Genomic DNA, 25,777 nt, shown 5'->3' on the forward strand with positions numbered 1-25,777 from the left:
GTGGTGGTGGTGGTGGTTGTGGTTGTGGTGGCGCTGGTGGTGGTGCTGGCGCTGGCGCTGGTGGTGCTGGCGGTGGTGCTGGCGCTGGTGGTGGTGGTGGGTGATGATGATGATGATGGTGGTGGTTGTGGTGGTGGTGGTGATGATGATGATGATGATGGTGGTGGTGCTGCTGGAGCTGGTGGTGGAGCTGGTGATGATGATGGTGGTGGTGGTGGTTGTGGTGGTGCTGGCGATGGTGTTGGTGTTGTTGGTGGTGGTGGTTGTGGTGTTGGTGGTGATGATGGTTGTGGTTGTGGTTGTGGTTGTGGTTGTGTTGGTGTTGGTGCTGGAGCTGACTCTGAGATTATTTCTAAATGATGTTCATTTTATCTTATTAGTCATAACATAAGGCTTATCAAGTCGTTACATAGTTATGTGAGACTAGATGATAAGCGTCCTCGTTTCAAGGCTGGGCGTGTTCTCGATAGGCTCGCCTGATTCGTTCTGCATTTAACTGAGAAGTAAAGACTCGTGTCAATGGCCACATCTTGTGACAACGATTTGGGTAATAATTGCAAAATCGTAAACACTGCACGCGTTTTCTTGATGTTTCTTTATCATGCATTCTGGTCCTGTTCTGGACATGTAACTTGTAAACAATAACGCCTACATATATGCTATTGAATACACAGAGAGTGCATTGCTACTGTAAAGATGTGACACTTTCCGTTGTTCCCTTTTGACGTGTCTACAGTTTATGGAGAAGGAAGAGAGAAAAGCTTTTCAGTTTTTCTAAATCGATGGTGATTGGTGACGAACTAATTTCTGTCTGTTTATGACAAGCTGATTTCTAAAAATGATAAACTTGAAATTTGTACTAAATGGGAAATGATATTCAATGATTGTGAATTTGACTGGCACAATTTTTTTGTATAGACATTGATTGAAAGACGTTAAACTTCTTGATTTTCAATACAGATTTTTGCAAAGAGTTATTTATCCTAAAAAAGAATGATCGAAAATGGACCTGATTGACAATGATTTGTGTAGTTTTTGCAATGATGTTTCTGAGAGCATTTGTCATGTTTATTGGGAATGTTGTGAAAGCATGAAATTCGGGAATTATCTAGAACTATGGATTAATAACTATTTACCACGAAAAATAAAGATTACAAAATATTTGATTTGGTTTGGTGCATTGCGTAATGATGTATTACTAAATCAAATCATTATCTCTGCCAAAAACATATCAAATTATCAATCTTTATAAAAAAATCAGTTCCAAAATTCAGTAATAATAAAAAGGTATTAACAGAGATATTTTCTGTAGAAAAATATTTTAAAGAGAAACAATGAAATTGAAAAAAAATCAATCTTATATGGAATTCACTCATCCCAATATTCAGCAACTAATTATTATTACATCTCTACAGCAATGTATCTTCATCTTTTCTGTGTCTGTTGCTACCGTATACCTCTGTTGTTGACTTTGTTACCATGGGAACAAATAAAAATAATAATTATATTTGTCTATATACACAGAGAAGCATTAAATCTCAAAAAGCTGATTTAGACTGTCCTCCCTGTACATACACTATTGCATTTAAGTCCGTCAATCCTGTTGAGTATATCCATACAGGATATCAACCACTGATCTGAGGTGAAGGCTACCCCATCTTTCGAATCAAACACCGTGAGTGCAAGTGCCTGAACTCCGTTTTGAACAGCGAGGCCGCATGGCTAGGGAGAAAGTGGTGTTACTGTTAGGCGTTTAGTACTTTTGTGAAACCCGTGAACACGGATATGGGCGCTAATGATCAGGATGAATCTGGTATATGGTCTTGGGTTAGAAATAAACACAGGAGCACTATCACTATATAGACCCCTATTTTGACCTTTTGACCCCTTCACTCTTTCTGCAGCAAATGCAAGAACAGCATTACAATTTCATTACAATGTCATTACAATGTGGGCGGTGGGGTAGACTAGTGGTTAAAGTGTTCACTGTGGTCACGCCGAAGACCCGGGTTCGATTCCCCATATGGGTACAGTCTGTGAAGTTAATTTCTGGTGTCCCCCGCCGTGATATTGCTGGAATATTGCTAAAAGCGGCGTAAAACTGAACTCACTCACTCATTACAATGTCATTACAGTCATATTATTGGAAATGATTTCTGTTTGTAAAATAGTAATCTGACATACGTCTTTATCTCTATATTTTTATCAAGTGCAGTCGCTGATAGCTTTCTCTTGAATGAAAGCAGCTTAAATTAAGTTACAAATATTCATGATTGGTGTGTAGGGGTGGGCATTAGATTGTTCCAATGGACAGATGGTAATATAAGGAAAAATTAATTTTTAGACTTACTGTGTAGTCGGTAGGTACTGCATGGTACTACAGAGTACTACAACTCCATGGGCTTTTCCACATTATTCTGACCCAGGAACATGGGAAATCTTTTGGGTCTTTTTCTTAGATGTATAGGGATAGTTAACTCTTGCTTCTCATCTCACATTGCATCACAGGTTACAAGAAGACCAGCAATAGTGTGGAGATCATTCTTACCCTGGATATTTAGCCGGGGCCTGTTTTGGAAGCTTTACCAGTGACGTGGATATTACCATCGGTGTCTTTATTGCTATGATCACTGTTTTGTATTTTACTGTCTTTGAATTTGTACTGCCCGGCTATTTTGTACTGTCACTACAATGCATATGTAGCAGCCGTACAATTTCCGGGTCTCGTGCTAGGATCCGAACCACGGACCTTCTGATTCGAAGTCGGACGCCTTGTCCACATGACCAAAGAGGTTAACCCCGTGAGCAAGCTGACAAGCTGAGGTCAGGTGAAACTGGGTTTACGTCGTGCTTGAGAATATTTCGCTCATATGACGAAGTGCGTGCGTGTGTATGTGTATGTGCGGCTGCTTGTACTAGCCCAGACTTCAGCTGGTTTTATAGTGCTAGCCCACTGAGATACCATGCCGCAGTGAAGCATGAATACACACCTCAGACACATTATACTGACTCCGAGCCGACCAGTCCTTGTTCTACCCATTAATGCCGAGCGGCAGGCAGAGACCAACAAGTACCATATTTTAACGTCTTTTGGTATGACGCGGTCGGGGATCGTACCAGCGACCTTTCGCTCTCCGGGCGGACGCTCTAACCACTACACCACGGAGGCGGTTAGCTGACAAGGTAAGGATGTCATCTGTGGGATGACTCCACGCCCTGTTACAACTATATATTGATAAACTTGTAAACTTAGTAAATTAAAAATGCAATTATTAACTACATCACGTTGCTTTCCTGGACTTTTACGTACTGAGGTCCGGTTAGCAGGTGCATTAGTTTCAACTTGGGAATCAACACGGAACAACATTAAGATCTCAATATAAGCAAAATGGTAACAAGCATGTTTGAGAAGGTTTGAGATGTATTTACATCTAAAATGTGAAAAATAGGTTTCACATGCATCATTTTCAATTTATATTTACCAAGAACACCATTTTATATATTTGTTTGGTTCTGAATCGGTATTTTATGAAACTGGCTCATCCACAACATAATTTCTCGGATCATCGATAAAAAGAATTTCCATTTGTTTATCTTGTACTTGAAGTTATAGGATTCCCAAAAGAACCATTTCTGTAAACGAGGTGTAGAGTCAACATAATTTAATCAACACCAGGGATATATATTCTTTCGTAGTCTCAAATCTAGCAGAATGTTGACGAAGACGTGTTGATGTGAAAGGGATGTGTTTTTCTGGTTTCAGAAGGAGATATTGTGTCCACGTGTTTGCCTCGAGTGGTCGATGATGTTGAGTACGTTTTTAGGAGGTTGACGTCGATTTCGTGAATTTCCTTCGGGCTCTTAGTGGGTGATGGGATATTTTCATTATTGAACGGATACGTATATCAATATTCTCACTTGGGGATTTCAGGGTGGCATTGCTTGACATTGTGTGTCACCCTACCCTGGAAGTTTTCATCGATGCTCATAATATCAATCACTTGATTGTCTAATCCATAAGCAAATTAGCAACCATCTACTACTTTAATAAATATATAAACACATTCGCGTAAATATTCATACTTCTTGTACAGAAACCGGACTGACTAGGCACTCGGCAGCAATACTCAGTTGTTGCATTTGGTGATGGAGACTTACCGCCAGTCTAAGTTTGTTTGTTTGTCGTTTAAGGTAGCATTCTGCAATATTCCATCTATATGGCGGATGTTTGTATATAATTGAGTCTGGACAAGACAATCCAGTGAGCAAATCGATCTACGCAGTTGGGACACGATGACATGTGTCAACCAAGTCAGCGAGTCTGACCACCCGATCCCGTTAGTCGCATCTTGCGACAAGCATGGGTTGCTGGAGACCAATTCTAACCCGCATCTTCACGGTTGCCAATCTGTGTAAGCCAACTATTGTTTATATCGTATGGTGTGGCACACTGCATCTCCAGGCCAAGCATTGTTCAGTAACCTCATTTCGGGCTTTGCGATAACTGACTCTTCATACAATAGAGTCTATCAGTGGGTCCACAACAGCATCTCTGGGGCGATGGTCAGCCCACCTGCCTCGCCACTGCCCGAGGGTCACATCCCAACCGACACAAAGCATTCTAGATTTATCATCAGTCAGCCTACAGTATACAACACCTCATCCCCATTTTTAGCTACCGTGGTCAACCGGCCATACAGGTTAATTACACATTGCTGACCTCACATGACTGACAGATAGTGCTGCTGACCATCATGACAATAGTCAAGCTGCTGTTATGTCATTAGTATTGACAGCGCTGTGCAGATTTAGGTGTACAACTTCAACGTCTCGGGGAATATATGAATATGTATATATATACACATACACATACTGCCTGTTAAATGCCATATCCCGGTTAAGTGCGTACAGTACTACGCTAACTTCTGAATCAATTTCCGTTCTCAAAATGCCCGCCCTTGATGTCCATTTGCCAGCTGATGGTCAGAACTACTAGGTCTAACGTCTCAATCGCTCGTAACCAACTCGTGTTAATCCGGAACCAGCCGAATCTTTTGCAGGTTACGGAAAGGAGCGACTGTTCCCGAATGCAGTCTGAATGATGGATTGGCAATATGAGCAGCATGGCGTCAAGTAATACTAATTATAACGGAGTTCGAAATTCAGCACTGACAAACATCCTACAGGCACAACCATTAAAACTGTCAGTGGCCTTGCATTCTAGGCAATAAAAGCTATTTCCCTTCACCTTTGATTTGGTTGGCTGTTCGGTCCATAAAATCTTAAATGAATTTGGGAGGATGAACCATGGGAGAATAAAACTTGGGTTGGTGTAGGTTTAGCAAAACACGAGTCCTGGAGTTCGTATATCACAGGGTACTGAATACCTTTACACCGGCAGGGAGAGCATGCCTGCTCATATGTCAACCGAGGTCCCGTTCGGATATAGAGCGACAGAAATAAGGTCGAGATGGATAAGCCAGGTGAGATAATGCTTACTGTCTATACAATGCTACACTGGACTCACTGGTTGTATATTATGAAATCTGAAATTTGGAGAGTTAAACTAAAGTTTGTCTTCACTAATATAACATATATATACATCGCTAGATATACAATTATCTAGACTGGGAGACAGATGTGGAGTCTGATACGCTGCTGGCGAGTCAAGTCGACAGTGTGCATTACATTAACCATGGCGTAAAGCTATGTTGTCGCCAACTTGTCAGATGGAAATAATTCGTGCCTACCGAGAGCTGTTAAAGCTACTGCCATCACAATATATACATATATGACGTGCTTTTTAGAGTATCATTCCTTTCTAAGATTTATGGACCATTCAAAAACGTCTTCTGAAGGAGATCACAATCCTATCAGTGTTTCGAGCGTGCACCTCATTACAGTCCGTCCGCCTGAGGAGGGCCCCCACATACAGTTAACGCGTATCTATCAGTTCTGTTTTACCTACGTAACCTCCAGTGATGCCTGCTGGAAATGTTGAAACATGGCTTGTGGTTGTCAGGTGTATAATGGGACAAGCTTCCAGGTACCTGCTGTATCGCCAGTGTATTCGTTGTAGGTTTATGATTGTGCTCAGTCAATATAATATTTTCCAATATATGTATATTATCACATATCTGACAACATGTGTGAGTTGTATCCAGCCAGTGAGTATTATTTACGGCCGCTGTTAGCAACATTAAAAATATCGCCAAACTTTGTGGAAGTCACTTCATGAGGTCGACCATGGTCCTTTTATGGGCTCATTCTTTTATGTTGAATATATTTATATTTGAGTTCTTCCTGGTTAAGGGGAGGTGGGACAGCCCAGTGGTTAAAGCTCGTCACGCTGAAGACCTGGGTTTGATTCCCCACATGTGTGAAGTCCATTTCTGTTGTCCCCGTGATATTGCTGGAATATTGCTAAAAGCGGCTTAAAACCATGCTCACTCACTCACTCTTCCTGGTTAATCTTCTGAAATGTTTGTGCGGGATAAAAACATGGACTGAATTTTGAAGCTTTAATTTCTTTGTGTTTGGTGTATAAGGCCCATACAATTGGAACACTTACTATATATAACCACTCACAGATAATAAATCACAATGTTGCATAATGGTCAATTTCATGTTGAAGTGTGTGTCACAGCTGGCCTCCCTACACTTCGGAAAACGTGTGCTAATGTAATCATATCATGTATCGTGTGAACTAGTCACTAGCTATAACATTCCCTTCACCGATCTGGCTACAACAGAATATTAGAAATGACCTGTAAAAGTTATTGAAGGAACCTGCCAATCAATCTCCCTTGTCATTCGAAGCAATCAATCTGCCCTACTGCAAGCGAAGAATATGAGTAAATAATAGAAGACAGGAGTACAGGATTATAGTTTTAATGCCCTGAGTATATCACCCACAGATTCTTTTTACTAATTGTTGTCATTTTGAGAATCGGGCTCTAGCCTTACTAATAGGGCTGCGCAATATAACCGGTTTACCGGTATTTACCGGTTCAGACATGAAAACGATACGTATTGCGATACGCTGATCGAAAACCGGTATTTTGACATGCATTCGGAAAACTTCGTAACGCTCGGAAATCTTCGGATATTTCCGTTTTTTTAATTGTTTTTTCCCCTGTTTCATTAGTGCCAAATCTAACTTAAATTTTTATTTTGTCATGATTAAAAGTTTTTATAAAATATTAATCAATCATAGTGATTTTGTTGTGTTTTTGCTTTATAATCAAGCATTAACTCGATTTTGTTAAAATAATAATCCTTATTGCAATATATTGCAATACATATCGCAATATATGCTTCCGCATCGCAATATATCGCAATATGAAAATTCTCTGCAATACCCACCCCTACTTACTAACTCGACTAACTTGTGACTACCACTACACTACCCAACTGTTATCAAGTCCTGGTGACTCCGGGGGTTTACGAGAGGCTATCGAAACGTTTTGAGCCTAAAATACTTCTGATATGTGCATGATAAAAATAACTGTATGATATTGAAGAATGGTTTATATCATTCACATAAACGTAATATTAACATGCACATGTCGCTAGTTTCCGGTCACGTGACATCTAATCACATGTACCCCTATAGAAACGGCAGAAATGGATAAGAGTACAGAATACAGAGAAGTCATGAAGTTTATGGTCCTCGGGGCCACCCCTGTACATTGGAGAGCGATTGACAGCAGTACGAGTACACCATGAGACTCAGTACTTGTACTGCTGTCAATCGCTCCATCATGCATTTTCTTATGTACATCAAACATGTATAAATTTCATTATGTTGAATCAAGATACCATTGTAGCAAAGAAACGTCTCTATCCTGCTTAATATAATATTCTAATTCCACATCTTTTTGGATGAAATATACATCAAACTACACAAGAAGTGATGCGTGATGGCCAATGGTTTCTGTCATAGCTTTGCGACAATCCGCACTGACAAGCCGTTTCAATATCAGACAGATACTGGTGTTGATTCCACTTCCGTGGGTTATTTTAGGCCGTATTCATTAGCTGTCACGTTTGACACTACCAAACCACAAACATGTTGCCATGATGTGTTACAAAAATATGGGGGTGAGGTGAGGTGAAGTAAAGTTGGGTATAACGTCGTGCTTGAGAATATTTCGCTCATATGACGACGTGCATGCGTGTGTATGTGCGGCTTCTTGTACCAGCCCAGACTGAAGCTGGTTTTATAGTGCTTGCCCACTGAGATACCATGCTGCAGTGAAGCATAAATAACCCACTCAAACACATTATACTGACTCCGAGCCGACTAGTCCTTGTTGTACACATTAATGCCGAGCGCCAGGCAGGGACCAACAAGTACCATATTCTAACGTCTTTTGGTATGACGCGGCCGGGGATCGAACCCGCGACCTTCCGCTCTCCGGGTGGACGCTCTTACCACACCACCACATATGAGGAGAGTAGTGTATCAATGAACTGTGAAGCATTTACGATGAAAATGCACTGATGTATTTCTTTATATCCAGAGAAAGACGCATCCCCACCTAATGAAGCCGAACTTGTCGAACCGCGAGATGACGTCTCGAAGGGAGAGAACTCTGCGTACCAGCAAGGCTGTCTACAGAAGTACACGTCCGCCCGATGGGTGCTAGCCTACCAAGCTTGTCTTGCCTATCTGTTCTACATGGCACTACCGCACGCTATGGGCTTCGCTATAGTGTGTATGACGACACAAGGCAAAGGTCACCATGCCAACACGTCCGACAGTTTCAACATGTCGAACTCGAGTTATAGCTCAGTGAATGTAAGTTATGCTACATTTTCGTTTGGCTTGTCAGTCACATCAGTAGAATGGGCGTTTATACGCTTTGTTACAGAAACCATGACGGGACGCAAGAATCAATGTAACTATTATCAGAGTTTTGACATTGATATACACATGTAAAAAATATCCAATAGTTTTCTTAGTATCCATATGTTACCATTAACTACAGAAGAGGAACTTATCCAAACTACAATTAAACTTATTATCTGAATAAATTGACCCTCAAGGAATAATTACAAGGCAAATCTTACCCTCCAAAAGAATTCAGAGAAGCAAACATTGACTGTATCATATGTTGATTTTGCTATGAGGTATTGGGTTCCATTCTTGATGGAGGGTTTGTACCGAAGGTATTTTGAGACTCAAAATGTTCCTCACATTCTGTATGGGATTGAAACCTGGACCTCTGGATGTGGATGGCTTTGTCGTCCATGAAGACTGGCCTTTTGTCTAGTGGAAATGTGGTACAACAACCCTGTCTAGAATGTCAGTGATGTACTGTAGTCCATCCAATGTCTGATCGCCACAAGGTTAAGTTTGCAATCATGTGAGAGGCGCCTCAAATCATCAATGAACCCTTGCCAAACGTTATTTGTCCAAAGATATTTCGTTGTGCATATGCAGTGTTTCCGTTGCGCCAAACATCGGCTTGAGCTCGACAGCTCTATGGTGGTTAAAAATCATGGGTGTTACGATACTATTTTCCATGTGTAGACTCCTTTTCGTAATTATTCTCTAGGGTCAAGGAGGCAGATAAAATCTGTACCGTGCCACATAACACAAAACATGTACGTGTTTTCGTTTCAGATGCCAGAGTTTCAATGGGACAGTACAACGCAGGGTTTAGTGCTCTCGTCAAATTTCTTTTTAGCTTCCTTGTCACCTCTGATAGGTGGCGCCCTCTGCCACAGATTCGGTGGCAAGATGGTGGTGTTGATTACCTCCTTCATCTGCGGGGTCTGCAGCCTATTAACCCCTCTGGCGGCTAGAACACACCTGGTCTTCCTCATCGTTGCAAAAGTACTGCAGGGATTCTGTGGGGTAAGATCTCTACTCTGTCTTGCTAAGGAAACATACATTGTACATTAAAAGAAAAGCTAAATAACCAACTTAAATGGGTAAGGAATATCAATGTAGATATATCAGAACAACTCTGGAAAGTCTTTTACTTTGTACCTTTCAGAACAACTTGTAATACACAATTCAGGTGGCTTCAATATAAAATTGTCCAAAGAATCATTACAACACACAAGGACTTATTTAACTATAAACTGGCACAATCTGCTTCTTGTACATTTTGTAATGTTAAAATCGATTCAGTTATTGACATATTTTGTGAGTGTAAACATATGAAAACGTTGAGGCTACAATAAAAGCTTGGATTGAACAAGATACAGGCACAAGATTAATTCTGGATGCAAAACATACCATCTCTGGATTTATAGAAAAACGAAAGGACGTATTAAACCTGACTATCATCGTAACAAAATACTACATATCTGCAAAGAGATGTTCTAATTCGTATCCACAGTTTGTTGGATTAAAGATTACCTACACACAAATGTACTGCCTTTTCGCACTGTAACTACAGTAAATTCTTCACCTTTTGGTCTTCTTACCATAACCTCTTCACATAAATTACAATAACAATGTGTTCTTCTAACCTTGTATCACCCTACGGATTATCTACCACCCGTGTCCATACTTTGTATATATTACATGTACCACAAACACGACAATTATGTACCCATCATAAAGAAATAAAGTGATACAAAAAGAGTTCAGACAATTCTTCCGGTCAATACCCGGCACTTTCCGTAACCTGCAGGAAGCTTTCGATGAAGGTTACGTGCGAAGATACGGCAAAACAAAACGCGCGTATGCTTCAAACACTTCGGTCAAGTAAATTAAATCGTTTAGGAATAACTTATGATTTTACATACATCTTGTATTGGAAAGTATACCCAAGATACTGTTAATCGTGTTGAGTCTTACCGTGTATCAACTTTTTTAAAAAACACAATGTATCATATATGGGACGAAATAAACTTGACAATGTAAACAAATGTTAGAGCTAGGCCCGCTTAGGGTCAGACAAAACGCAATCACAAAGATGGGGCGCGAGTTATTCGGCTAGTCGCACGTGATTGTAAGAATGTTTGGTCATAGTCATTGTGGGGTAAGATTTCATTCCACATCGGGCGTATCTCCATGACAGTCTATGTACATGTTTACTCACCGCCAATAGAAACGCGAAATTCATCAATATCTACTGTGACGTAAATCGACAGTGTTGAAGAGGTTTCTGATATGTAATTGATTCCATGAATACCGTTTTTCACGGCAAAAGAAAAATGTTTACCACAAACGCAGCATACGTGACGTCACACATCATTTAAAATGTGAATTCGATGGTTGCCCGTGCGGAGATAGATCGTTGCATTCTTTGCATGATGTCCTTGCTCTTGCGATACTACTTAAGGAACGGGTACTGCTAAACTTCTGCATTCGCATTTTCATGCAGCAGTGAGCATGCCACGTTTAACTGCAAACGAACGTCAGAGAGCAATAGGGAATATTGAGGCAGGTTGGAGCATCCAACGCGTCGCCATGCATTATGGAACACATCAGTCCACCATCTACAGACTGCTTGACCGCTACCAGCAGACAAACACCGTCGCTGACTACCCTCGTAGCGGACTTCCACGTGTAACGTCATACCGATGAGACCGCTACATTGTGAACTCTCATTTGCGAAATCGCTTCATACCAACTACCACAACAGCTCGTAACACCTTAGGAAGACACAACAGACACATCAGCGAAAATACAGTACGTCGCCATCTCACTCTGGCTGGTTTACGTTGCCGTCGACCATACGTTGGTTCACGTTTGACGCCACGACATTGACGTGCCCGACTGAACTGGGCAGCAGTCCATCGCAACTGCGCAATGGACAGTGGCAGAACATCGTCTTCTCAGATGAAAGTCGCTTTTGCATCGATACCGCAGATGGCAGAGTGAGGATATGGCGTCGTCAAGGTGAAAGATTCTCAGAACCCTGTGTTTTGGGGAGAGATCGTTGGGGAGGGCCTTCCCTCGTGTTTTGGGGGGCCATAAGCTGGTGGCGTCATGTTCAACATGTAATCTTTCAGAACAATGGGCAAGGTCGTGGTAGGGGCGTTACTGCGCAGCGCTACATCGACGAAGTGTTGAGACCAGTAATTCGTCCATGTTTTGCTCAAAGACGTCATCTTGTTTTTCAGCAAGATAACGCGAGAGCGCACACAGCAAGACTGACACAGACATTCCTCCAGAACAACAACATCAAGACGATGGATTGCCAGCTCTAAGCCCGGATTTGAATCCCATCGAACACCTCTGGGATGAGATTGAAAGACTAATTCACCAACAGCGAGTACGTCCAGTTAACTTGCAGCAACTGCAACGGAGTGTTGTTGACGCTTACAACAACATTCCCAGGAGGTTCACTCGACTTCTCTTCAACAGCATTGGGAGGAGATGTGCAGCTGTTGCTGATGCCAATGGAGGTCACACCCGTTTTTGACGTTAACGTTTGTTTCCCTGTAAAGGACAATTCTTTAAGGCATGCGTTATGTGGTTTCCATATTGATTTATTGGATTGTCATGTCATGTGGAGAATAAACACACTAAGTGCTTTCTATCGAGTTCTCGTTGCCTTTCGTAATAGTGAAGTTAGTTGAGAAGACGCCATGTTTTCACTCATTGTCAGTATCATCATGTCACACAATTCGCGTTTCTTATCATATTTATGAATGTAGTTTGGGCCAGTGGCCTATTACTGAATAAAATGTCTGTCTGTCTGTCTGTCTGTCTGTCTGTCTGTCTGTCTGTGTGTCTGAATGTTGTCACAATGGCACCAGCCAAATGCCACCGGTTTTGGAAATGAAACAGATACAAGCAAAAGTAATAAAAGATATATTCTGGCATATTCTGATACGCTTATTCTGACAATATCTGTCCTTTTTTTTTTTAAAAATATTCTGTATTCCACTTTTCAAACTCACCTTTTTTTAAACGACTTTACAGTCCCTTTGCTGTATCGCCTTATTTGGAGTCAGGAAATTAAAAAAAAATCAATCATAAAAAAATATTTGGTTTGGGGTAGGTCACCTGTAACCTATGCGTTGTCAGGCACAATTACTTGATTGATGGTCATCTTACCTCAACGTTATTCTGCGTTGCTCATGACGTTGATCATCGGTTCATTTGGTAAGCTCCTAGATGCTTTAAACGATCTTAGCCATCGAAGATTATAGTTATCTGTCGTAGACTGCATATTTTCGAAGCACAATAGCCCAAGATGAAACATTTTCACACATCACCTGTCGTACGTTTATGTTATTTTCATCCAAAACGACTGCATACTGCGACATATTATTTTCTGCTTTCATTTCAATATTGACATTTCATTTCGCTGACCTATGCGATGCAAATTGTCCTTTCTATTTCACGAGGAATGATCGAATAATTTATCCTGTTTAATCGAGATATCGATCCATAGCCTAACCATTTGTTCCTAGGCTATTCTAGACAACGTGTGATACAACACACCTTTCGTTAATCTGGGAAGGATAAAAACAGACTTTACAACAGGATATGGTATTAATAGTGGCATTGTTATTCAGAGGCACCTGCGGTTGTTTATACAACTGTTGGGAGTGGCCACGGACAGTGAGTTGTACCAGCTCAATCATTTACGTCGATGAGTTTGCCATTATTTTAGAGAATTTTCCAAATAGTAATTTACATATGGGACAAAGTGCAAAACCATAAGCCTTTCTCATCAGTTGCTGAACGAACTTACGGCCAGTCATGGCATGTAAGTGGTGTTTGTACTGTGTGTATACTGTCACATGCCATACTTGTCATATACATATACTATACCCCCATTACATGTGCAGTCAAGAGGCTCGTGTTTTCACTCTTTTTGTATTTGCCACTGAAAAAAGGGTTCTGGTCATGTATCACTTTCTGTATATAGCATTGTTGTGCTTGTACGATGTGTTCTGCATTGGATTTGTTTGAACAATTGTTTTTATATGTACGCAATGTTATGTCATTTTAAAAACATTTGTGGTACAGTTTCTGTTTCATTTGGCCTTCGGTTTACATCAGTAAACTCTTTGAAGGACCCGTGAAGATCCGGGTTAGAATTGGTCTTCAGTAACCTATACTTGTCGTAAGAGGTGACTAACGGGATCGGGTGGTCAGGCTCGATGACTTGGTTGACACATGTTATCGGTTCCCAATTGCGTATGTCCATGCTCATGCTGTTGATCACTGGATTGTCTGGTCTAGAATCGATTATTTAGAGACCTCCACCATATAGCTGGAATATTGCTGAGTGCGGCGTTATACAGAAACCAACCAATTAGCTGTTTATCACCTTGGACGTTGACGCAATGACTATAGGAAACACAATAATTATTTATTTGTCCCAACAGAACATGATCTTTCCAGCAACAAATGACCTCTGGTCAAGGTGGACCCCTGGGGGAGAAAAAGTACAACTAGTTTCCGTCGGATTTTCAGGTAATGTATCGACAGTCAATTCCATCGCAAAAGTGTGCCAGAATGTATCTCTCGTGTTTCCAGGCTGCACATAGTTTTCAGCACTAGCTATTTATTTGGCGATAAGCTTAGCCTACAATGGACTTCTTCACTATGTGTCCCTGAAACCGAGCTGAATTGAATTTGGAACAAACCGTGCTTACGTTAATCTCCATTCTACCTCGCCCTAATTGAATCATAGATGTGAATATCCGGGCTAGAACATCATTTTGGGATCGGGTGGTAAGGCTCATTGACTTGGTTGACACACGTCTTCGTATTCCAGTTTCGCAGATCCATGCTCATGCTGTACATCACTGGATTGTTTGGTCCATACTCGTTTGTTTACAGACCGCCGTCATATAGCTGGAACATTGCTGAGTGCGGCTTTTAAACAAAAAACAAACTCACCGAAGATATTAAGTAAATCAGCATGGGTCAGTCCCATGTTAAACAATGGGTGCTCGATTTGAAATAGCAAAGCACCGATAATTGTTGATGATTACTTTCAACGTATTTACGCAATGGGCAAACGTCGGTTGATTTATATCCTTATGTTATTTTCGCATACATTGCAGGTACAGTGATAGTAACAGATATACGTTTGATCCTCTCGTTATTTAACAGGGCTCAAATTGGATACAGGATTTGGTTCAGTTTTGGAACGTATGTTTATATAAATACCCACTTATACATTCAACTCTGTTATATTCGCTGTATGATTAAGGTATATAAGCCCAGTGGCCTTCATACTTAGATATAGTTTCTGATTGGCAGAACTGAGTTGGGACAAAGGGATTTATGTTTTGTATCGTGACTGTATATTGCATGTTCTTCAATGTTATTTAAGGGTTTATCTCCCTTGAGCCATTGGTCTATTGAAATATGACAATGTCCACTGCAATGGCTCGTGATTTTGTAAATAGATCAATGTGCAGAGGACGTAGTCGGTGACAGCAGTCTGGGCTTATCGTTGTCGTCGTTGTTGTGTTGCAGGTGGAACGCTGTCCCAGATAGTGTTGTTCACGATGTCCGGCTTTCTGTGTACCCTGCCTTTTGATAACGGCTGGCCATTAATCTTTTATGTATTAGGTAAGCTGATCAGGGCGAGAATTCGTCTTCAGTAACCCATGCTTGTCGTAAGAGGCGACTAACGGGATCGGTAGGTCAGGCTCACTGACTTGGTTGACATCTGTCATATACATCCCAATTGCGTAGATCGATGTCCAGCTGTTGATCAGCGGATTGTCTAGTCCAGACTCGATCATTTACAGACCGCCGCCATATAGCTGGAATATTGCTGAGTGCGGCGTTAAACAGCCAACCAACCAACCAACCAATCAACCAACCAATCAACCAACCATTCTTTCATCTAGGCACGTAGTTGTGTCCCTTAGTTCCTTAGTAATTGTGGAGGAATGAAATGTTTTTTTGAGATATAAATTTTGAATCCTCTTTATCCTACATTTGGAGGGCTGTCAGCATCATTCCAGTGATCGTGGAATTTACCAAAGTGGTAACAGTTTGAGACATGTATCATTAAAACTCAGCTCACTCGGGATGAATCTTATTGACTTTCTGTTTGAAGCTGTTCTTATTGCCAGGTTGTGAGAAGGTCAATGTCTGTTCTACCTGTAGGTGGCGCATGCTTGGTGTGGTGTGGCGTGTGGTGTCTGACGGTGTTTGACTCTCCCGATGTTCATCCGAGGATTTCAAGTGAAGAGAGACAGTACATCAATAACACTCGAGTTGGTGTGGTCAAACGTCGCGTATGTATGTGACACGTATCATTAAAACTTACGGATTGAGTGTTAAAATATTTTATAATTTTTAAGTCTGAAATTAATTAGATGTATATCCATAGACTCTTGTAACAAATTATATTTGAAAAAAATGTCGAAGCAAATATTGAATTATATAAATTAGGTCTGAAGATCAGTGATGTGTCAGCGTAACGTGTTCATTCCCAAGTTGAACCTCGAAAGTTAACCAGGAATCAGACCGTTAGAGAGTGAGTGACTGACTTTAGTTTTACGCCGCACTCAGCTATATGGCGGCGGCAGTCCGTAAAAGAACTAACTGTGAAATTAATAAAAAACAAAAACAAATGTGATGTAATTTAATATTGTATTCTGAACTAAATTTACAAATTAAAAAATGTTTACACATTAATACACATCACTACAAAGGTGTTCCAGTGGCAGTACAAGTTCAAAGGTAATATAATACAGGAGCAGTTATTATGGAAATAAAGGCAATGAGTGTAATATTCACTTTTCAGCAACAGTAATCCAACTTGCAACTAGGCAGGGTATCCAGGGTATCCAGGGTGTAATGGTCATTGCACATATAACCTGAGATATAACTTGAGATGAGAAGCAAGATTTAACTCCCCTTATATACCTAAGAATAAGATGCCAGACAGCTCTCTAAGCCAGATCATTCTGGAATCTGTTCTGTGTAGCACTTTCCAGATCTTAGTGTCAACACCTGTGCCCCTAACAGTTGAAACATTGTTACACAACGTATAACACTGCCATATGACGGACAACAAGTTTGATAGTGGCCTAACGATTTATCGCCAAATTGCTTTCACCGATTGCCTTCACATAATGTATCGCAAATCAATCCTTCTCAAAACGTTGTTTAAGGGACGTCACGTGTTTTGTAGAGTCTATCTGTGATGTCATAAGTTTATGAAATACCAAATATAAATCCCGCAACAGAATGAAACGAGATGGCAGTTTGGACATATTTCAGTTGATATCCAACTGTATCAATTTGAGAAAATATCCCAAAGTCAAAGAAGTCTAAAGGGATCTTAAAGGAACTAATCTCGTCAGGGTAGAGCCCTGGCTAAATTGTTTTCCCCCCGTAATATTCAATCCGAAAGATGCTAAGACTGTACAACGTCGCTGCTACATCCTAGTTGCACTCAGGTTCTAGTATCGCGATCAAAATGATTTTGCATATGAATTGTTCCTATGGTTTCATAAGTGATTCCCGATGGTTAATTCTGATTCAAATACCAACTGACAACAGCAATGCCATTGTTGTTTTAACTCTGAAAGTGCTGACCTTTCAGATTTGCATCCTTATCCGCATATGACCCCAACGCACAAAGTGTTTTGCCTTGGTTCTCCTGCTGAGAGACCTGCCTATTTTCATATCTTTCACACTAGTTTAAATATGTGAAAATCAAATCCTACCTTTCACAAAAACAAACCAAAAACATATGTACCTAAGATAGCGAACTTAAAGGGGATTGGCTTGAAGTTCATACGCGTGATATTATGATAGTTAAAAACAACTCTGACAGCAAAAAGACTTCAACGATAAACAAACAAAAATATTTACGCCTTGGATAGCAAAGACGAAAAGGGATTGGCACCATTATTCGATTCCAAGTACATAATGCACTCTTTATTCAATACCTACTATGTTTCGTCATATCAACTGTTAAAACGCTATGGAATAACCAATTTCTATTACACTGATTCCATTGGACGTACAAGTCAAAAGAATAGTGGAAAATATGATGAGTGACACCAGGAGTCGCATGTCTTTGGGGTCGTGGGTAGTCCAGTGGTTGAAGCGTTTGCTCGAAGACCCGGGTCAATTCCCTAAATGGGTCATTGTGTGAGGCCCATTTCTGGTGTTCCCCTCCGTGATATGGATGGAATATTGCTAAAAGCGCCGTAAAACTGAACTCACTCACTCACTCGAATGTCCTTATCTAATAATATCATCGCCATTCACACCTAAAAATGACAACACATATCTCGCCGTATCTCTGATGTGGTCACACCTAATTATACCTCCGTCATCATTTCAATAAAAGAAGATGACACAACATGACAAAATACCTTTTACTTAAAATAATTCTGTTCCTATCTTCCTTGCATGGATTGACGTAGAGTTATTTTTCAAGACTCATTTCAGAACCCAGATAGATGTGAAGTTGGTATATAATATTCTTCTGATGCAAGAATGATAAGGTGAGCTTCCGTACCTTCTTGTACTTCTTTTGGCATTACAGGATGAAAAGATCCCGTGGCGAGCGATAGCCACGTCACCAGTTTGTTACACAATCATGCTGGTCATGTTCGCGCACCAATACACAATGGTAACTCTCGCGGCCTTCGTTCCCACCTACATGAACAGCGCCCTCAAGTACAGCATCCCAGAGGTACGTTCAGGTACTGGCCCCTATTCCTTCCCAGCTCCCCGAGGGAGACTTAATCTGTGTTCCCATTCAAATGGAAACTGATAATAAAATGTCAAGGACTGTTTGTGTGAGGGGCTTTCCAAAGGCAGGCAGGTCATACGCCACTTAGGACATCATCAAAGGGGAGCATTATAAGGTCTCTGTAATTTGAAGTAAGTACTATCATGTGATCTGAAAACCTAAGACTATAAATAAGTTACATATGCCTTCCGTTTGGCCATGTGCAATGCAAGTTTTTGTAGTTCATCCATTAGCGTCTGTTTCGTTAATGAAGCATACGGCTTTATAGATGTCAACTTCTTGTTTATTGCACACAGTGGCGTTTCGGTGTAGATTCTTACACCATTATCGGGGGGTGGGGTAGCCTAGTGGTTTAGCGTTCGCTTGTCACTCCGAAGACCCGGGTTCGACTGCCTACATGGGTACAAAGCCCATTTCTGGTGTTCCCCGCCGTGATGTTGCTGGAATATTGCTAAAATCAGCGTAAAACTACACTCACTCACTCAAGTCTGCTTGTTTTTCAGACTGGTGTCATGTCGGCGGTACCTTACATTGGCCGCTTCGTATCTTCGTATTTTTGGGGTTTCTTGTCAGACAAGCTTCGGTTCTATCTGTCTGTTACCAGTGTCAGGAAACTCGTTCAAATTGTTGGTAGGTGACGGCTAATGTTCCACCGACAAGACCATTGTATTTTCCGAAAACAAGTCTCCCCAGAAAAGTAAAAATGTCGCAGTTATTCATGCCGTTTTATCAAATTCTGTGCGAAATACGTTCATCAGTGCTATGTGAAAGACATATTTTCTTTATCTTTTCATACATAAAAGTCTTTTTGAAGTACAACCCCGTTCCGTATAGATACTTCACGCCTCACTCCCAGCCATATCAAACAAATTAGAAAAAGACGACTCTACATGTTTAAATGAATTGTTTTGTTTAACGTCGCACTCAACAATCGCCAAGGTAAGTGACGGCGGTCTGTAAATAATCTTGACCATACGAATACAGTGATTGACAATACATCACTATCCCCGAACTGATGTTACTTCTGTGCAGGGTTCGGCGTGGCTGGCACTCTGACTTGTGGACTGGGTTACGTGACTGAAGACACGAGGCTGGCAGCAGTCTGTGTCCTGACGGTCATCATGTTCTGCCATTCCTCAACGTTGTCATCCAGTGCACAGCTTCCTCTAGACATAGCTCCACAGTAGGTTTCCGCTACTGATGAAAGGTTTCGGGTCAACGAAGGACTGTTATGTGTCTTCAAATACGTTACCGAGCTGCTTTGTATCCCTTCATAAAGGTCCAAGGTTAAGTCTTGTCGTTTCATGAAGTGTATTTGTCTAGTTGCCACCCGTAGGCTTCATAGCGTCTTATTTCCACATAAAGCTATGTCAGGTCCTCCTCTCCCTACCTTGAAGGCTACATGTTGCATGAAGGCTACATGGTCCCTGCATGAAGCCTGCAGGACGTGTCGTCTTTCAGTATATACACTCACGTGCAAAAGAAACGTCCCCAAGTATGTTTCAACTACACACGCACAAACACGAATAGATATGAACGTTTAATATGCATAACGAAGGTGTATGTAAAGCATGTCTGACAAAAGAAAGAGAACGTGGTAAACCTAACATTGGAACAGGGAATGTTGTCACATGGGGGTCGATTGTCCAGTATTCGGGCGCAAGCCAAAACAACAAATGACAAAACAGAGGTTGAAATGGGACTGCCAATACCGCGCATGTCCACCCCTTACATCGGTGCACGTCAGAACACGTCGTCGGGCCGATCACGTGACTGGGGATCCGACGCAATTCTGTCTGTAATGCCTGAGCCAGTGCATTTCCCGTCAATGGAGGGTGTGGAAGCTGTAGAATCCGGCGTCCAAGATGGCCCCACAAGTGCTCTGTCGGGGACATGTCAGAGGATCTTCGTGGCCAAGGCTGTACGGGCACATGTTGACGTTGAAAAAGGCCGTTGTGACAAAAGCGGTGTGAGGTGTTCTATTGTCTTGTTCAAACAAGGTTCCTGGATATTGCTGGAGGAAGGCAGGATATGGGGGCCGCAGAACTTCATCAGTAGACCGACGGATTGTCAGCCTGCCATTGATGATAACAAGGTCGGTCTTGGTGTTCCCACATGCTACCCCAAACCGTCACACTCCCTCTACCATATGGTTCCGTTTCCTGAACGCAACAATGTGCCGTCCGTTCCCCACGCCGGTGGTAGACACGTCTTCGGTCGTCAGTTCTGTTCAAATGGAACCTACTCTCGACGCTGAAAAGGACCCGTTGCTGGTTCCGTTGTTGCCACTGACGAACATTCCTAGCCAAAACCAATCTTCGTTATTCTGGCGGTAACGTCATGCCCCTCAACGGCCTGCAGGCTCCGATTTCCATGCTGACGTTGTCGTCTGGACTCTGTCCACCTGCTTACGCGATGACCAAGGCTAAGCACTGATGATGACGTCACGACGAGGAATATGTTGCTTAAATGAAGCGTCCGTATATAACGGTTCTCTTGTGGGGTAGTGACTTCCGGTCCACCGCTCCTCGGCCTGTCTGCTGTCAGGCCAGGTTGTCTGTAACGTGTGACCAATGTCCCAATCGTTCTTTTTGCACAACCCAGGATTCTCCCAACATGGTCGTGCGTTGCCCCAAGCTGCAACATGCCAATCGGTCTTTCTCTCTTTTCTGCTGTTAATCGAGGCATGTTCTGCTGGTTTTTCAGATGATTGTGATTGCAAAGAACAGTTTCCAACGTGTTTTTTAACCGATCTCCATACTGGTGATTTCCCAAACGTGCAGGAATTTTCACTAAATAGAGTCATTTTCCCCGCTTCTGGCATGCAACACGTGCATTTCCTTGGGGTGTCATACATTTGTGTGTTTGGGCAATGTGTTCCGAACTGTTTTTCATGTTTTTGGCCATATCCAGCAAATGTAATATAACTTAACTTTTGGGGACGTTTCTTTTGCACGTGAGTGTACTCTTTAAGAAAGTAGGGAAACTTCACACAATGTAAGTCCAGAAGCTCTCAGCACTGTGGCCACTTTCTGACAAAGGATTTGACAAAAATATACATGCAGTTGTCATGAATATATGATGAGGATGAAAAAATGAAAAACATTTTTTTCGAAAAATCAAAATTTAAACCAGCTCGCCAATGGGCCGAAGTTTTTATTCCGGAGTTCAGTTTGTAGAACCCGCTGTTCCGTATAAAGGCTACTTCAAGTCTTTTGTCTTCTTGGAGGCAACATGATGTTTTGTCCTCCGCATGAAGACTACATGACCACGTCATTTCAATGCGTAGTCAAATAACGTTGTGTTCCCTGTGAATGCTGCAATGGCTTTTTTTCGGTACAAAGGCTCCAGATTTCAAATTATTTTGAGTAAACGTTGGCAATACGGTATATTATTACAAAGCGATGTTAAACAGGAAGAAACTGTCATCTCGTTCAGTATTTGTAAGGGATAGGATATCAAAGTTGGGGAATCGTTCAACTCTGAATTCACTAATCAACGGTATTATGAGATTCTTGGGTAGACGTATGAACTTTGCTTTCTTCAATGATCTCCTGTTTTTACAGGTTTGCATCGATACTCACAGGGCTGATGTTTGGTGTGGGCAACCTTGGCGCCACTGTGTCTCCACTAATCACCGCATACATCATCACTGACGTAAGTATGGATATAGGGTAAGGCTGTGAGGTTGGGGGATGGTCATATCAACTACCAACAGAATACGCTGACAGTGTGCGAAATAGTTTCCATATTTTGCTAGCCAGTTGGGCTAGCTATGCCTGAAAGTTACTAGCCCACAAAATAATTCACTAGCCCAAAATTTAAATGTACATGTAGAAACTAAAGCAAACGATTACCAAAATAGATGAGAATAAGATATTGTCGGCATCAATAAGCTGCTAATATGATGAACATTACTATCAGGCCATAATCTTGCATGATTTAAAAGTGTTATAACTAAACAAGTCGGAGAGAGTGATATATTTACAAAATGGCTCCATGAAAATTCACTAGCCAGTCGGGCCAGTGACAGTGGAGATTTACTGGCCATGGGCTAGCGGGCCAGTGGCTATTTCGCTCAATGGACGGTGATAATCGGAGCACATCCGAACCATACGTGTAGACAAATCGTCCTGGTTACAAAGACAAGTGTTGCATACAGATGGTCAAGATTGACCTTATGCTGGACATACTAAATGTAAGGCGTAACGCAGTGGTTTGGGTTGGTTGATGTTCAACGTCACCCCCAACAATATTCCAGCTATATGGCGGCGGTCTGTAAATAATCGAGTATGGACCAGACAAGCCAGTGATCAACAGTATGAGCATCGGTCTACGCAATTGGGATACGATGACGTGTGTCAACCAAAGTCACTGACCCTGACCCGATCCGTTATTTACCTCTTACGAGCGTAACACAGTGATCACGGTCCCCATTTCTTTTTCCCGTGGCTGGCTAACCGCGCGGGACGTACCTGAAACACGTGTTGGTTTTAGTGCAACACTTCAACCTTAGCTGTTGTACAGTTACTCCCTTGTGCAGTTATGGTGGTATACGGGCGGTGGGGTAGCCTAATGGTAAAAGCGTTCGCTCGTCACGCCGAAGACCCGGGTTCGATTCCCAATGGGTACAATGAGTGAAGCCCATATCTGGTGGACCCGCCGTGATATTGCTGGAATATTGCTAAAAGCGGTGTAAAAAATAAACATACGCACTCACACACACACACTCTGATGGTATACAAATGTTAATGTCACAGGTGAGTTCAATTTAAAATTAGTTTTACAACAACAAAAGACAATACAATTTGTCAAACAGTGTTTGAAGCTCGTCAAAATTGGTTTTTTGAAATAGGCATCCACTTGCATATCGTACATCTTAACTAAAATACGTATCCACTTATATATCGTACATCTTAACTAAAATACGTATCCACTTATATATCGTACATCTTAACTAAAATACGTATCCACTTATATATCGTACATCTTAACTATCCAAATATCGTACATCCATTTATATATCGTACATCTTAACTAAAATACGTATCCACTTATATATCGTACATCTTAACTAAAATACGTATCCACTTATATATCGTACATCTTAACTAAAATAAGTATCCACTTATATATCGTACATCTTAACTAAAATAAGTATCCACTTATATATCGTACATCTTAACTAAAATAAGTATCCACTTTTATATCGTACATCTTAACTAAAATTAGTATCCTCTTATATATCGTACATCCTAACTAAAATAAGTATCCACTTATATATCGTACATCTTAACTAAAATACGTATCCACTTATATATCGTACATCTCAACTGGTACATGCAGTCTTTCAGGACCTATCACTTCCTGCCTGTAACTTCTTGAACGATTAATGTCATGTTTTGTAGTGATGTCACCAAGACCTGTTTCCTTGATCTTACCATGTCATATCTTCTTTGGACGCCTATCTATGATGATAGATGTATTTTCAAACTCATTAGTTCATTTGCGGCAATATCTTTTCAGAGAACCATGGATCAATGGCGGACGCTATTCTTCCTTAATATGGGCATATTCTTAGCTGCCAGCGTTGCATTTCTTGTGTTTGCAAGCGGAGATATACAACCATGGGCAGATAACACTGTTCAAAGGGATCAAGAGTTGACAGAAAAGCAACCACTAAAGCAGGGAGCGGAAATTACATTGAACTGAACAAGGAGCAAGTGTGACTCTGTTGATATAGATACGACGTTACGACTTCTTCCAACAATATGACACACCCTCGAGGCAAATCTACGTTTCGTTGCATGTGTTTTGTTGATGACAAGGCATTGGAAGCTGTCGGTATCGATCTTCACAGAACAATGCAAGCCAGATGATCAGAAGGAACGGAAATCGTCAACTGCTATTTGAACCTTTCCCCGAAAGACATATAATTCAATTTCAAGAAAGCAACTTGAAAAGTTTTTATGTCTTTGAATAAATTATCCATACGTCACCTCTTTTGAACAAGCAACAGTACGAACAAAATGACGTCATCAAGGTATACACATCCAAGCCCTCAGAGAGCATCAAAACGTTCGCCGCTGAAGTTATTTTTTGTTAGGAATTAAGCCGGATATAAGGTATTCCATAAGTAATAAAACAAACTCAAAACTTACTCTTTAGTTTGAAGCTTAGAGTTATATGAACCAATGAAATATTGGATAAAGTTGGTAACCTTTGTGTATGTCACAGGACTAATTATGGTGTGCATTTATTTTTAACCTGATTGGAATGGTGTGATTGAGTGAGTTTGGCGCGGCTTTTAGCAATATTCTAGCAATATCACGGCCTGGAATATTAGAGTGAGTGAGTATGATTTTAAGCCGCTTTTAGCAATATTCCAGCAATATCACAGCGGGAAACACCGGTAATGGGCTTCACACATTTTGGGGAATCGAACCCGGATCTTCCGCGTGACGAGAGAACGCTGATTGGAATGAAGAGGGTGGAAGACATTTGACCACTTGTGTAAGAGGCAACTTGTCTCGTTTGTCGAGACATGATCACAAAATAACGACATCGTCAGTTTATCATTCAACTGTAAACAGAAATACATTTTTTTGGTCAAATGGTCAAATACAAGAATTCCAGTGTATCGGGATTGGTATAAGAAATAATCAGATATACATCATAGGCTCTAAGGCACAGTATGCGAGGGTATTACATTTTGTAATAACAAAATTTAAGTTCAGTTTTATGAATATGTGAGTGCATTTAGTTTTACGCCGCCTTAAACACCATATTTGCAGAACTACGTCTGTGTCTGAGTCGTGGAAGGCATGTAATAGAAGCATGAGGAATTTTGAATATGAAAACGAAAACATGTGAAGAGCCTTTAGTCAAAGATGTCCCCCATCCCCACTAGAAGATGTGCTTCAGTTTCAGAATAGAAATGATGGTGGGCGAGCCCAGAAAGTGGGCAGGATCCCAGCCCAGACGCTAAAGAACAAGTTGTCATATCTGTTATTTCTAAAGCACGGTTGTCCGATCTAAGGGTGACTGAAGCAGAACAGGAAATGTCAAAAGAAGGGGTGTCTGAAGCTTATCCAGCTTCCCGAATATAT

General features: G+C 41.2%; 1 protein-coding gene across 1 annotated transcript; it reads left to right on the forward strand.

Moving 5' to 3' along the window:
- The first annotated feature begins 5,470 nt into the window (after positions 1 to 5,470).
- Positions 5,471 to 24,828, forward strand: LOC124257127 (uncharacterized transporter slc-17.2-like). Its single transcript, XM_046691117.1, has 11 exons — positions 5,471 to 5,483; positions 8,526 to 8,803; positions 9,632 to 9,865; positions 14,314 to 14,401; positions 15,416 to 15,511; positions 16,058 to 16,188; positions 18,459 to 18,608; positions 19,172 to 19,298; positions 19,701 to 19,851; positions 22,235 to 22,325; positions 24,195 to 24,828. Exons 1-11 carry the CDS (start codon positions 5,471 to 5,473, stop codon positions 24,378 to 24,380), a joined length of 1,545 nt encoding a protein of 514 aa, XP_046547073.1. The 3' UTR covers positions 24,381 to 24,828.
- The last annotated feature ends 949 nt before the right edge of the window (positions 24,829 to 25,777 follow it).

This window comes from Haliotis rubra, unplaced genomic scaffold, assembly GCF_003918875.1.
Source record: "Haliotis rubra isolate DU_JTF1 unplaced genomic scaffold, ASM391887v1 Scf65, whole genome shotgun sequence".
Lineage (NCBI taxonomy): Eukaryota > Metazoa > Mollusca > Gastropoda > Lepetellida > Haliotidae > Haliotis > Haliotis rubra.

Bases quoted from the DNA above. Each gene is read 5' to 3' on its own strand.
- LOC124257127 (XM_046691117.1), top strand. The intron at 14,402-15,415 runs GTAATGTATCGA...GTTGTGTTGCAG, and splicing joins AGTTTCCGTCGGATTTTCAG to GTGGAACGCTGTCCCAGATA. The intron at 16,189-18,458 runs GTATGTATGTGA...TTGGCATTACAG, and splicing joins TTGGTGTGGTCAAACGTCGC to GATGAAAAGATCCCGTGGCG.